Source organism: Oncorhynchus masou, chromosome 15 (genome assembly GCF_036934945.1).
Source record: "Oncorhynchus masou masou isolate Uvic2021 chromosome 15, UVic_Omas_1.1, whole genome shotgun sequence".
In the NCBI taxonomy this organism is placed as follows: Eukaryota; Metazoa; Chordata; class Actinopteri; order Salmoniformes; family Salmonidae; genus Oncorhynchus; species Oncorhynchus masou.
In genome coordinates, this window is record NC_088226.1 from 3571836 (window position 1) to 3587098 (window position 15263).

Consider the following 15263-nt stretch of genomic DNA (forward strand, 5'->3'; position numbering starts at 1 on the left):
GGAGGGGGCCACAGCAGCAAGGATACGATGGGATGGGAGGGGGCTACAGCAGCAAGGATACGATGGGATGGGGGGACCACAGCAGCGGGGATATGATGGGATGGGGGGCCACAGCAGCAAAGATACGATGGGATGGGGGGCCACAGCAGCAAGGATACGATGGGATGGGGGGCCACAGCAGCAAGGATACGATGGGATGGGGGGCCACAGCAGCGGGGATACGATGGGATGGGGGGCCACAGCAGCAAGGATACGATGGGATGGGGGGCCAGAGCAGCAAGGATACGATGGGATGGGGGGCCACAGCAGCAAGGATACGATGGGATGGGGGGCCACAGCAGCTACGATACGATAGGGTGGGGGGCCACAGCAGCTACGATACGATAGGGTGGGGGCCACAGCAACTACGATACGATAGGGTGTGGGGCCACAGCAGCTACGATACGATAGGGTGGGGGGCCACAACAGCGGGGATATGATGGGATGGGGGGCCACAGCAGCGGAGATACGATGGGATGGGGGGGCCACAGCAGCGGGGATACGATGGGATGGGGGGGCACAGCAGCGGGGATACGATGGGATGGGGGGCCACAGCAGTGAGGATATGATGGGATGGGGGGCCACAGCAGTGGGGATACGATGGGATGGGGGGCCACAGCAGTGAGGATACGATGGGATGGGGGGCCACAGCAGTGAGGATACAATGGGATGGGGGGCCACAGCAGCGGGGATACAATGGGATGGGGGGCCACAACAGCGGGGTTGAAGGGATGGGGGTCCACAGCAGCGAGGATAAGATGGGATTTGGGGTCCACAGCAGCGGGGGTACGATGGGATTTGGGGGCCACAGCAGCGGGGGTACGATGGGATTTGGGGGCCACAGCAGCGGGGATAAGATGGGATGGGGGCCATACAGCTGTGATGTCATTTGTAGGTATCCACTAAAGCCAGTTAAATTAGAGTGGGGGGACATGTTGTTGAAGCCAGGTTACATACTGCAGGTCTAGTACAAAGCCCAGGGTAATGGCTTTCTCGATGTGGTGGACTTCACAGCTCTCATCATCAGCTCAGGTTCATTGGGTGCCCCTGGAAGACGAGGGGAAAGATGGAGGTGTGACGAAGGTGAGATAAAACAGTCAAAGTGACCAGAAGAAAAGAGGATGGAGACGATTAATTTACTGCACGCAAGTCATAACAGAAACCAAGAGAGGAAGGATGATAAGCAGATCCAGGAAGAGAGAAGAGACTGTTGGAAGTCAAGAAAAACCTTTAGCTTCTGTGTTACGATGCATGTCAAACAACTAAGATGACAATGAAGTCAACTTTGGGGGGTAAAGATGATACACGTATATCTGTAGAAATCTAACCTATGAGGATGAAAGCCTGGGGAACAATTTGTAAAATGTGTGTATTTTTATTTTTATGTTTTTATGATAACTATATTTATTTTCGTTATGTATGTATGTATTGAATAATTGTATGTACATGTTCATTTAATACTTAATTCTTACTAATTTAATTTGACCTAATTTGAAAAGTAAATATGAAACATTAAAAATGGTCATTAAAATATGCTACTGTATGTGTACATTTTGAAAACAAATTGTGTTATGATTGGAAAAAAAATATGAATGACAAAGATGATAATACAAATTGAAAATAACACCTGCAAATGAAACAGTAATGAAGATGATAGTGATAAAAAGACAAAATAAATGGACTTGTGGTACAACACATCCCAATGTGTGCGTTCTCACTTTGTGTACCTGGGGTTGGCACGTGTGTAGACAACAGGAGAGTGTAAGGGGAGGAGAGGCAGTGGTTTGTGTATTTGTGAGAAGAATGTTCAGCATGTATATACTGTATGTGTATACGACAGAAAGAGAGACAACACACACCGATAGATCACACCATTGACACTTGCCGGGAAAGACCATTATGCATAAAAATCATGATAAAATAAGTTATAATAGTTTATCTTTTACTTATGGAATAAGAAACAGGCCTTTACAATATACATACATGTATTACAAAAATCCAGATGTATAAATATGTTGTACTGCATATACTATAGAGTGCAGAGTTCAAACTGCAAACTGAGGCGAATGGAATTCTTCAATCATCTAATGATCTAACTACAGGGAGAGATAGAGATAAAATGCTTCTGTGGTTGTCACACTGCTGCATGGTTTCTATTGGTCACTCAAATGTTCTGATCACATATGACTGGCTACACTGTAAATGGACTGTTGCTCTCATGACAACAGTATGGGCATCATGATGACACCCAGCATTGTGCTCACAGTATACATGGCTCAATTCTCCTCTCTATCTTACTATTAAAGCAGTCAGTGATAATGTTCTCTGTGAGACTTCACAAAGGAGGACTGGGGATGGTCAGTGCTCAGTATGGAATGTTGAGCAGTATCAGGCTAAATCACTAGGTGCTGCCAGTCCCTTCCTCTCCCATTCAGAGCAGAGGCCAGACGCCAGAGACTGGAATCATGTAGCAACAACAAACCTATCAATCCACATACCTTTCGCTATAAATATACATACTTTCATACATAAAAGCATACTGATCACATATTGTACACATATATAAAGAAATATATTAATTTAAAACTCATGGTTACATACAGTATTACTCAGCAATAACATGTATGACATGAAGACAATTATGAAACAAACAGTACTTTTCTAAAATCGCTATTTTGATATGAAAGTTTTCCCTAAGTTGTATTGTTGAGGTTTTATTGTTTTTGTGTAGTCACTCTCACTGAGCCCGTGATGGGTGGAGGGGTTGTCTCGCCTACACTCGTTAAAGAAAGTGCTATCTAGAACCTAAGGGTTCTTTGGCTGTCCCCATTGGAGAACCCTTTGAAGAACCCATTTTGGTTCCAGGTAGAACCCTTTCCACAGAGGGTTCTACATAGAACTAAAAAGTGTTCTCCTATGGGGACAGCCGAAGAACCCTTTTGGAACCCTTTTTGTAAGAGTGCAGCTATCATACGAAGAATGCACCAATGTAAGTCGCTCTGGATAAGAGGCACCCTGGCCTATAAAGTAACACCTACTGTCTCACTGACATTACATCCAATGTCCCAAGCATCATCTGTGTTAACATTTCTTCCACATGATCCTCTCCACCTTTCCTCCATCTCCTGCCCTCTCTCCCTTCCTCTGTTTTTCCTGGTTACTCTGGACAGTAGGACACACACGCAGGACGAGTTGATGCGGACCCATCTCCTGCCCACACTCCCTTCCTCTGTTTTTCCTGGTTACTCTGGACAGTAGGACACACACGCAGGACGAGTTGATGCGGACCCATCTCCTGCCCTCACTCCCTTCCTCTGTTTTTCCTGGTTACTCTGGACAGTAGGACACACACGCAGGACGAGTTGATGCGGACCCATCTCCTGCCCTCACTCCCTTCCTCTGTTTTTCCTGGTTACTCTGGACAGTAGGACACACACGCAGGACGAGTTGATGCGGACCCATCTCCTGCCCTCACTCCCTTCCTCTGTTTTTCCTGGTTACTCTGGACAGTAGGACACACACGCAGGACGAGTTGATGCGGACCCACCTCCAGCCCTGCAGACCGTTGTTGTCAACAGTGAGGGCTCGGACATATGTGTCCTTGGCCTTACACTGACTCACCCACTGTCTGATGTCCACGCCCCGGCAGCTGGCCCCGGACACACCTACGGGTCCTGTCCCTGTTCCTGCTGCCGAGGCCCCTGCCCCCCCCGCCTCCCGCTGCGGCCCACCACCCCTCTGCTGCCCCTCCTGGAGGCAGCGAGTCTCATAGAAGTACTGCTTCAGCGCCCCCTTGACTGTCTTGATCTCTGGCACGATGTTGACTGTTTTACCCCTATCGTCGATGACCGTCGTCTTGTCCGTTACCCACACACTCTCCGACTCGCACACCGGCATCTCACCCCGCCTGGTGTGGGACAAGTGCGAGCGCTTGTGCCTGGGGGAGGGGAGAGGGGGCTCCCTGGCCCCCCTGAGAGTGTCCATCCAGCTCAGCGGCACACTCCTGTCCACCTCTCTGTCCCCATGACCCTCCATGTGTCCGTCTGCGTCCGACACTTCCTCCTCCTCCTCCTTGTCCTCCTCCTCCTTGTCCTCTCCTTCTATGGGCAACATGCCTGACTCCAGCATGAGGAGGAGGGGCGGGTGCCTTGGAGGAGAGGAAGAGAAAAGGACCCGCGGGTGTGCATCTAAAAACAGCAGCTCTTGCTTCTCCTTTACACCTTCCAGCCCCTGACCCAGCCCTAACCCTAGTCCTACTTCCATTCCTTCCTCTGACAGATCCAGACCTTTCCCAGCCCCTGCCCCAGGTCCACCCTCCCTCCTCTCCTCTCCCCTGTTATCACTGCTCTCTGTCCTAGCCTCTGCTCTCTGCGGGGTCCTCTGACTGGAGGGATCTGGCCCAGTGTTACTGTGGTGTCCAGCATTAGTGGAAGGTTTGTAAGTTTCCACCACATACATGTTGGGAGGTCTGAGATCCTGTTCATCGGTCCTGGGGTCTAGAGAGTGATGATGGTTTTCCTTCTGAGCCATGTCTCTAAAGCTGCTGTCATCACCAGCTCTGCTGCTGTCTGGTTTATAGTCCCCTAGTACATAGTTCTCCTGGGAGGGGTAGTCCTGATGACTGCTGCCATTGGTGCTCCTGAGTTTTCCTCCATCAGTGTTAGAATATTTATTTAAACCAACGCTGCTCGTGTTTTCTGTAGGAAAATTGCTTTTTGACAGATAACTTTGTTGTTTTCGCTTCCCTTTCAAAGTTTTCACCTCCTCTTTAATTATGGAGGGGTTATTGTAGTCTTTCTTGACACCCGTCACGCTGAGGCGTTTTGTACTGTCTGCTCTTACAGAATCAGCAGTCACATTGTAGTTCTTCAGTGAAGCATTACTGTGGGAGTTGTAGTCCACAGAGGCCTGAGGAGCTGGACGTGTGGAGTAAGATCCGGGGGAGCGACTGGAAGAGTCATCGATGTCCTCTGTGTGGTTGTCCAGGCTACTGCCGGGCTCCGTCATCGCAGCAACAGTACTGGTCACAGGGCTGTGAGGGAAGGGCAGGGCCGAGGCGATCACCATGGCAACCAGGGGAAGCCAGTGCATCACTCCCAACACGTATCAACTGAGGATGGAGAGACGGGTATGGGGAGAGAGAGAAAGAGGAGAGACGGGTATGGGGTGAGAGAGAGAGAGGAGAGACGGGTATTGGGATAGAGAGAGAGAGAGGAGAGAGAGATGGGTATGGGGTGAGAGAGAGAGAGAGAGAGACAGGTATTGGGATAGAGAGAGAGAGTAGAGAGAGACAGATATGGGGTGAGAGAGAGAGAGAGGAGAGACGGGTATTGTGATAGAGAGAGAGAGAGAGAGAGAGAGATGGGTATGGGGTGAGAGAGAGAGAGAGACGGATATGGGGTGAGAGAGAGAGAGGAGAGACGGGTATTGGGATAGAGAGAGAGAGAGGAGAGAGAGACGGGTATGGAGAGAGAGAGGAGAGACGGGTATGGGGAGAGAGAGAGAGGAGAGACGGGTATGGGGAGAGAGAGAGGAGAGAGAGACGGATATGGAGAGAGGAGAGAGAGACGGATATGGAGAGAGAGAGAGAGAGAAAGAGGAGAGAAGAGAAATGGGGTTAAAACAGTATTCAATACAGTAAATGTAAAACAAGCCTTTTTACTGGTGCTAACCTGTAGCTTAACTGTTAACTCTAGAAGTAGCTTTATAATCTTAGCAGAACTCATGGAAAATGGGGAAAACTGCAGAAAGCTCAGTTTATCCATGTGAGGAGACTGGGACAATGGACATGCAGCAGAACAGATCCCCTGCCTGCCTGGTTGCCTGCCCGGTTGCCTGCCCGATTGGCTGCCCGGTTGCCTGCCCGATTGGCTGCCAGGTTGTTGGCCTTCAAATGGAGCCTCTATAATCCTGCTATGTGTGTCGACTGTGGTTCATTAATCTCACTGCCAAAGGAAATGAATTACAACTCAAGCAGTCATAATGAGGCCGTAGGGTTTCAAAAGGCTTTTTTCAACTTTTAAAGTGCGTAAAACATCAAATGTTTGTAGTTGCAGTTGGTCCTCTGTGCACAATCTATGGTTGAGTGCGAAGTGGTCAATTCTATAAACAGATTTGGTTTGGTGCGTATCAGTTTGCAAAAACATACATGTGCATACGAGTAAATACGCAAGCTTTGATCCAATAAATGTTTTGCCTTGTGGCAGAAAATAAGGAATTTCACAGTAATAACTGAACTAATCACTTAATTGTTGTTGTGACAGATGCTGAACTTAGAAAATTTTAAAAGTGAAACCAGAAATACTTGAAGAACAGTTTTTATTCTCAAAGGCTCCAGAAAATCCTGGCCCTTGGCCAATTCTCTGAAAGTTTACATCACAACCTCCTTTGAACGCAATGATGAATGATGAGTGATACCAGATAAACCTTTAAACGCTTCCCTAGTACTTCCAGAGAAGCTAAACACCTTCTTCGCACGATTTGAGGATAACACAGTGCCACCGACGTGGCCCGCTACCAAGGACTGTGGGCTCTCCATCTCCGTGGCCAACTTGAGTAAGACTTTTAAGCGTGTTAACCCTTGCAAGGCTGCCGGCCCAGACCGCATCCCAAGCCGCGTCCTCAGAGCATGTGCAGACCAGCTGGCTGGAGTGTTTACGGACATATTCAAACTCTCCCTATCCCAGTCGGCTGTCCCCACTTCCTTCAAGATGTCCACCATTGTTCCTGTACCCAAGAAAGCAAAGGTAACTAAACTAAATGACTATCTCCCCGTAGCACTCACTTCTGTCATCATGAAGTCCTTTGAGAGACTAGTGAAGGATCATATCACCTCTACCTTACCTGACACCCTAGACCCACTTCAATTTGCTTACCGCCCCAATAGATCCACAGACGATGCAATCGCCATCGCACAGCCCTATCCCATCTGGACAAGATGAATACCTACGTAAGAATGCTTTTCATTGACTATAGCTCAGTATCCAACATCATAGTACCCTCCAAGCTCATCATTAAGCTTGGGGCCCCCAGGTTTGAAGGTAGGAAACAACACCTCCACTTTGCTGATCCTCAACACAGGGGCCCCACAAGCGTGTGTGCACAGCCCCCTCCTATAATCCATGTTCACACATGACTGTGTGGCCACGCACGCCTCCAACTCAATCATCAAGTTTGCAGACGACACAGACTGATTGGACAGCCTAAAGGGATGATGAAACAGCCTAAAGGGATGATGAGACAGTCTAAAGGGAGAAGGTGAGGGAGAGTGGAAGAGTGTTGCCAGGAAAATAACCTCTCACGTAATGTCAACAAAACAAAGCTGATTGTGGAGTTTAGGAAACAGCAGCGGGAGCACCCCCCTATCCACATTGACGGGACCGCAGTGGAGAAGGTGGAAAGCTTCAAGTTCCTCGGCATACCCGTCACTGACAACCTGAAATGGTCCACCCAGACAGACATTGTAGTGAAGAAGGCACAACAGCGCCTCTTCAACCTCAGGAGGCTGAACAAATTTGACTTGATACCTAAAACCCTCACAAACCTTTACAGATGCATCCTGTCGGGCTGTATCACCACCTGGTATGGCAACTGCAGCGCACACAACCGCAGAGCTCTTCAGAGGGTGGTACGTTCTGCCCAACGCATCACCAGGGGCAAACTACCTGCCCTACAGCACCAGATGTCACAAGAAGGCCAAAAATGATAATCAAAGACAACAACCACCCGAGCCAATGCCTGTTCACCCCCCTATCATCCAGAAGGCGAGCTCAGTACAGGTGCATCAAAGCTGGGACCGAGAGACTGAAAAACAGCTTCTATCTCAAGGTCATCAGACTGTTAAATACTGTAGCCATCAGTAGCACCTTAGAGGCTGCTGCCCTATATACATATACTTGAAATCCCTGGCCACTTTAATAAGGGAACACTGGTCACTTTAATAAGGGAACACTAATCACTTTAATAATGTTTACATATTGCATTACTCATCTCATATGTATATACTGTATTCTATTCTACTCTGCTGTATCTTAGTCTATGCTGCTCATTTCTTGTCCAAATATTTCTATATTCTTAATTCCATTCCTTTACTTTGGATTTGTGTGTATTGTTTGTATTGTTGTGGAAATGTTAGATATTACTTGTTAGATATTATTGCACTGTTGGAGCTAGAAACACAAGCATTTCGCTACACCCGCAATAACATCTGCTAAACACGTGTATCTGACCAATAACATTTGGTTTTAACCAATTCCCCGATCCTCTGTCCTCTCACTCACACCTGCCACCAGAGGGCAAAGCAGACCATCATGTTCAACTTGATACGCTTTCAAGATAATATGGTAGTACAATAATAGTCTATTGACTGAGCTTCAATGTCATATCAGTATGTCAACTTTCATGTAGTTTCATGTAAAAGTGTAACATTAAGGATTTTTTGAAAGGACATTCTACTCCAAAATGTAATTATGTTCTCTTCCTTTAGAACTCTTCTGAAAATCGAGGACAGTTTCCTTTTATCTCATGACCTCAATGACATCACCAGCCAATTCTATATGAACCCTAAAAATAATTTAGGTAGCGTAAAGTTACTGTCATAATTATTACATACATCTACACATGTAGGATCTTAATTTGAGCCAGTTTGCTACAGCAGAAAAATAATCCTGCAGCTACAGGAAATGTAAATTATTATGTTGATTATAATTATCCTGCAGCAACAGGAAATGTAAATTATTATGTGGATTATAATTCATGGACATTTTTTTAGGGATTGATGATTTTCCCTTTACGAAAAATCAGTCTGAAATTTCAAAGTGGAAATTACAAACTTCAGCAGCCCTTTCAAACCTCAAATACACAACATGTTTTAAAATGTCCTGCAGGGCGATCAAATTAAGATCCTACATCTGTATTAATAGGGATGGCTCATAGAGATAGTTAGAGGACTCAACATTGTATCTGTCCCATTATGGTGTCTATAAGAGCATGGACAGCACCATTGAAGCCATCTCCATTTTGAAATAGTTAATTTTCACCTTCTACTACTTCTGAGTTGGTAAACAAACTGAAAAAGTGCATACTGACACCTGGAGTGTGTTGTTTGAACAGGTATGAAGCCAAGGTTGGTGATTTACTGTCACCTGCAGTTATGGCTGATCCCCCCCCCCCTCCTGATAACCTGGATGGAATTATGTGATCCTTCCTTAACCCATAGGAAGTCCCACCCAGTTGACTACTTCAAAATGGTAAAAGTCCTCAATGGCGCTGCCCATGCTCAAACTGGAATTTGGGCACTAGATTTGGGCACTATCTCTATGGTTGGCTGCACTTCCAGGATTACAAACTAGCTAGCTAGTTACCTGGGAGGTTTCTTGGAAGATCTGATGAGAATCTGAGGAAGATATGTAACTTGTTATAACTTGTCACTCTGAACTTGGCGCCAACAATTTAGCAGCGGCTATGCGCCACTGTTAAAGGAATATAAGGGAAACACTGATCAGTACAGCAGCAACACATGCCTTCCTCTGGTTCGCGTTTTGTCTGAAGAGGCCTGCTACATATGTGGCATATCATGATGGTGTCACACATCATGTAGGACTAGTCAACCATGATTATGAGGATTCCTCTGGGAGAGCATATGGCCTCCACCCAGAAAAATATGAACCCACTTCCAAGACTGAGTCATGTGTCACTTCTATTTATCTGTTGTTGTGTGAAAAATGGGAGGACATTTAGAAAGAGTTTAAAAAAGTAGAATGCTCAGAATGTCTGTGATGTGGGTTTACTGCTATCTTCAGGTGTCCCCAGACCAGACAACAGACTGAGAAAGGGGAAGGGGGAGACTGAGAAGGGGGGAGGGGATAGATAGGGAGGGGGGGTAGGAGGTTGAGAGAGTTAGACAGAGAGGGAGAAAGAAAGATACAGTGAGAGAAAGAGAAATTACAGGAAATTCACTACACCTGACCACACCTGGGACACAATGCAGTAGTGATTAGTAAAAGAACCAGGGACATTAGATGACACATCAGCCATGCATTTATGCTTGCATGCTGTGGGCCTCGTTCCCTGGTGATACACAAATCACATCAAGGGACTCTTTACCTGTTTGCTCTTATTGGCACAGGGCCATCCATAAGTTCGTAAACACAGGTGCGCTGTGTGCTGTATGCAGATAAAGTGTCCTGAAGTGCCATTCTGGGTTCTGGTTAGTTCCAGCCCAGACAGATGGTGAGCTGCAGAAGAGCACTGTCAATTATAGATGAACATGCACTGTGCCATGTGGCAACAGACAACAGACATGTGGCAACAGACAACACAGACAGAGAGACAGAGACAGAGACAGAGAGGTGAACAACAGTCAATTATTCAATCAGTGGCATTATGATCCCCATGTATTTTTATACATAGGGATCATGTATTTAAAAACAACCTTTTAAGGCTGTGTGTGTGTTTAGTGGAAGAGCTGGTTGTAAGGTTTTCTGAGAACACACACCAGACAGGCAGGCAGACACACGCACTGGAGACCATATCAGTGTACTCTGTGGCACAGCTTTTCATCATCATGGTCCATTTGCTACAATGACACGCGCCATTTACACTCCCTGCATGGCCAGACAAGGACCTCCTCACTCCTCAGCTGTCTGGATAAGACCCAAACACTGTCCCAACCAGCAAATCTCAAACAATCTCACAAATGAATAGACAACCCAATCCCCGAAACGAACACACTCGTTCTATAGAAAAAACATCCCAAAACCACAGATTCAAAACTATAAGAAAACACAAGACTTTCCCAACTAATTTACAAAACCTCCAAACATTATCCAAACAAACAATCCAAACCCCAAACCCTGTCAAAACAAACCTTCTAAACCCAAACCAAAACACTCCTCCAAGTTCCTACAGAAAACCAAACTGCCCAACAGTTCAAAAACATACTCATTTTAAAATTATCTTCAAATAAACAGACACAAAGTAACACTGCTACAACAAAGTCACACGTACAACTCACAGCTAGGCCTAAATCTCACAAATAAACCTGGTGATTAGGGATAGGTACCTTAAGGTTGTTGGTTTGAATGATCTTTTAGATGGTTACCTGAGAAGTATATTGTGGGTCTGAAATGACTGAGAAGGAGGAGTGAGAGAAAGGATGGAGAGGAATGAGACTGGGAAGCTAGAATTAGTCTGGGAGGCTCTGTTAGGAAACAGTGAGAAGAGAATTCCATTAAGCTGGCTCCACACCTGGCAGTGGCTACTGTGCAATTATCCTGTTAACAACTAATCTGCTTCATGTGTGGGTAATGGGCCGGGTGTCCATTTGTCCGTCTGAGATGATTCATTATGTCAAGGCCCAGACCAGCCGGGATAATCATATCTCTTTGGAGTCAACACATAACCTTATGGACCTGTGTGTGTGTACTGAAATCATCTGTCCATAGATCAGATTAGTCAATGCAATGTGTGGACTTCTTCATAGCCTAACTGTGACAGAGGTCAACTTCACGCCTGTGACACCTGCTGTGCCTAGAGCAGAGGAAACACTACAGCAGGTTGTTTGTCTTTGTTTTTCTCTGTCTCTGTATGGCCTGAGACGGAGTAAAAGAATTGTGCTCATGAGTTTTGAGCACGTAACAGTGGTTTGCGGTCCTTCTGTGCAAACAGCCCATTAATTAGGATTCTATGATTGTGTCATTCCACGCTTTAGTCTAACTGGGCTCTCTCTGGCCTTGGCTCTCTGTACAGCTTTTTCAGTTCACATTTACACACACACACACACACACACACACACACACACACACACACACACACACACACACACACACACACACACACACACACACACACACACACACACACACACACAATCTTAATTTGAGCCAGTTTGCTATAGCAGGAAAATAATCCTGTAGAAACACAAAATGTGAATTATTAGGTGGTTTATAAATAATGGACATTTTTTTGTAGGGGTTGATACATTTTTTGTTAGGACACACACACCCCACACACAAAAAAAGCACACACACACAACATAAACATTAATATGCAAGGACCTGTCAAATCTAATCAGGCACTGACCCAAAGGATAAATGACAGTCAATCTGACCATAGGAAGAAAGGAGAGCAGCAGTGCAGTGTGAATTAAGCTGTCTACCAGAAGGGAGCCTCCATGAAGCAAACATTCCATATGGTACCATGTTCTTACCTAATCGGCGTTGAAAAACCCAGAACGTTTTCCTTAAGCATTTAACCAACTGAAGGTGGTGCACATTGTATTATTTACATGCCAAGGGCCACGTTTGCATGGCAAATTCTGCTGTTCTTTGGTTATTTTTATTTCAATTAATGATATAACCATTGATTCTTGTATATAATGTATTATTCCTCATGACTTTAATATAACTGTCTTCTTACTGCATCACAACACAAAATATAGGGTTGTAGGCCTTATTTACTTCAGTAAACAAACAATGTATTGCTGCAAAATGTTTTAAACTATCATGCATGCAATAGATTGTCAGTACTTGCATTCAAAGCCCCACTATGAATACGAGAGTGGTTACATTTTCTAAACCCCATCTCTCAGCTTCCTACCAAACCAAGGGTCTGATGTTTGGCTGAAACACATACTCAGGATTGTGGCTTTAATGCACTCTGCTACTGGTATAATGACATAGTCATAGTAGTCTAATATTTCAGGGACATCATGCACTTATTGCCGTTGATTACTTTTAACACGAGGTAAGCAACAACCTAAATCTCAAAAAATTGCCACAAAGTAGACTATAGGCAAGATTTCAGTAGATTATGGATCAATTGGCCTGATGACCTGTCAATTTCTGTGATCTCTAGCATACACCTGCAGATTAGGATTAGGTTATATCCGTAGCCTGTTATCATATCTGAATACTTGTGAAAGAAAAAAAAAACAGTGAAGGAGATTTAAATGAGGCTATCCAATAAATGCGCTGTGGCAAACCCAACTGTAGATGTATTAACCGAAAGTGTCCATAGCTCGTGTTAATACATATGCAAACAAATTAACATATACATGAACTGCAGTTTGTAAAATGGACACGACAAGTAAATGTGTACCGTTTAGGTGAGATCCGGACCACGCGTCCTTCAAGTTGACACCACATTGGTTATAGACTAATGGTCCGAGAGAGTTGGCGAAGTGGTAAAACTCAATATTGGTTTAAATGGAAAAGTTACGTTTTCATATTCAATTCAAATTTACTTTCCACGTCACAAAAAAATGTTTATTCTACCAGTTAGCCATGTCCGTTTGAATCAAACAACAATCATTTTAAAAAACGACGGGAAGAAGAAATAAATATGCAAAAACAGCTCCGTCCTAACCGCGCTAACTAGACAGACAACGCGATGTTTGATAAAAGAAAAAAGAAAGATCTATGCATGATTCGGTCAAGATCTCATCCTCCTGACGTTGTTCTTCATATTCCATGAAAAGAGGAACTGTAATTTATTTAAATTGATGTCGACATACACAGTAAACTAATCGATGTCCCTATAACGACTGGCAGTGAAGCGCTGCGGTCCGTTTAGGCTACGTTGGGATCAACAAAGTTTGTCAAATTCTTCCCAGTTCTCAAAAACTCCTCCTGTAGCCTAAACGCGAATAGCTTCTGGTTGCTTTTGGAGCGGAGGAGAGGGAGGACAAGACGGGGCGAGCGAGTTTTTTGAAAGGGGTAAAGGACAGAGGGGGAAAGAAAGCACAGAAGAAACAACAGGACGAGGAACATCTGTGAGAGGGATATCGAATGCCAAGTTTTCTCAATACAAAATGTATAGCCCCAAACAGCCTAACTGCTGGTTATTAGGGATAAAGAAAAACAGTATTATAGATTTAATATAATAATTTAAGCAATGATTTACCTTTACCTCAGCCTTCCTTTCCCTGGGAAATCATGAGGCTAAACTGGGTTAAGGTTCATAACTCACCTACTGTCTAATACATATAACACATCATAACCTACCTGTAAATACTGTACCTAATCAGAATTTGAGGTGTTTGGATGACTTTGGACAGCTATCTTCTGATTGTTTGAAGATAGCTGACATATACCAGACCACATGTCTAGTATACTAGGTTACTGTGTAGGTCTTTAGGCCAACGTTTGAGGTTTGGCCGACTCGACAACAAACTGGTGAAGATGAAACCATGTCTGAGAGCTGAGACCTAGGCTACTGTGAAGACAGTGGAGTTATGACAGACAGTTCGTTTAGATGGGTCTTCGCGCCAGCTGAGTATGTAGCCTATGTTCTTTTAACTTTAGAGAACAGCTCGTCCACTGAGTCAGTCTACCTTGAAGTTTGCTGTTGAAAAGGAAACCATAAATTGGTAGATGAGCAGAGGAAGGCTTTACCTTTTCCCTGTGTCTGCGTCTCTCAGACACTCTTTCTTTACCAAGGTAGTGGTTTCCATCTCTCTAAAACCTTTTTTCCATGAATGTTTAAAAAGATGAAAGGATAAGGAAAAGAATGGAGACAAAAGAGAGGAGGCTTGTGTTACAACCCTGCCCCTGTGAGACTGCTCATGAAAGACTTTTGGGATGGGAGAGATGGGGACAGAAAAGGAGACAGAGAAAGAGGGGGAGAATGAAAAGAACTTTTCAAACTCCAACTGCTAAACGGGTCAGTTGTGTATAGTGGAACTAGCTAAAATGCAGAACTCACTCAAAGATGGGGGTACTTACCACTGTCAATACAGTCAGACCTAAAGGGATGTTGATAGATAGCACTCTGTGACTGACTGCTACTGTTTTCCTCCCAACACTCACATGCACACAGCCGCACACACTCCATCAAATACACTCAGTCTCTCTCACACATACAGGAGCAGCCCTGAAATAAGATTTGGATGTTATTACCTCTTCATATCCTCACCCTCTTTGCTCTTCTTCCCCGGTGTCTCCCTCATGGCATTCCTCCCTAAAAGTGGCAGTCATTGGCAGTCCTTGGAACCCTCCCACCATTCTCTCTCTGCTTTTTTGTCTGAACTTGTTCTGTGCACACTTAGATATTTCTGCCCGAGGTTAAATCAGTGAGAGAGGGAGAGTGAGAGAGAGTTAGCAAGGTATTGACAGAGATGACAGTCAAACAAAGACAGTGAGAGTAAGGTCAACACACACAAATGTAGGGACAAAAGTTATTTTTCTCTCTCTCTCTCTCTCTCTCCCTCTCTCTCTCTCTCTCCC

The 15263-nt window shown here is 45.0% G+C and overlaps 1 protein-coding gene across 4 annotated transcripts; it reads right to left on the reverse strand.

The window, feature by feature from the left end:
* Positions 1-1991: 1991 nt before the first annotated feature.
* Positions 1992-15007, reverse strand: LOC135555357 (uncharacterized). 4 transcript variants are annotated; one of them, XM_064987708.1, is made up of 2 exons: positions 14937-15007; positions 1992-5149 (listed from the first exon to the last, which is right to left on the reverse strand). In XM_064987708.1, exon 2 carries the CDS (start codon positions 5128-5130, stop codon positions 3511-3513), a length of 1620 nt encoding a protein of 539 aa, XP_064843780.1. In that variant the 5' UTR covers positions 5131-5149; positions 14937-15007; the 3' UTR covers positions 1992-3510. The 4 variants fall into 4 exon arrangements, with proteins under 4 accessions (XP_064843780.1, XP_064843782.1, XP_064843779.1 ...); XM_064987710.1 differs by lacking the exon at positions 14937-15007 and adding an exon at positions 14763-14914; XM_064987707.1 differs by lacking the exon at positions 14937-15007 and adding an exon at positions 13138-13769.
* Positions 15008-15263: the final 256 nt, after the last annotated feature.

What these genes read in the sequence shown, in the direction of transcription:
- LOC135555357 (XM_064987708.1), bottom strand. Translation starts at nt 5,130, where the DNA reads ATGCACTGGCTTCCCCTGGTTGCCATGGTGATCGCCTCGGCCCTGCCC.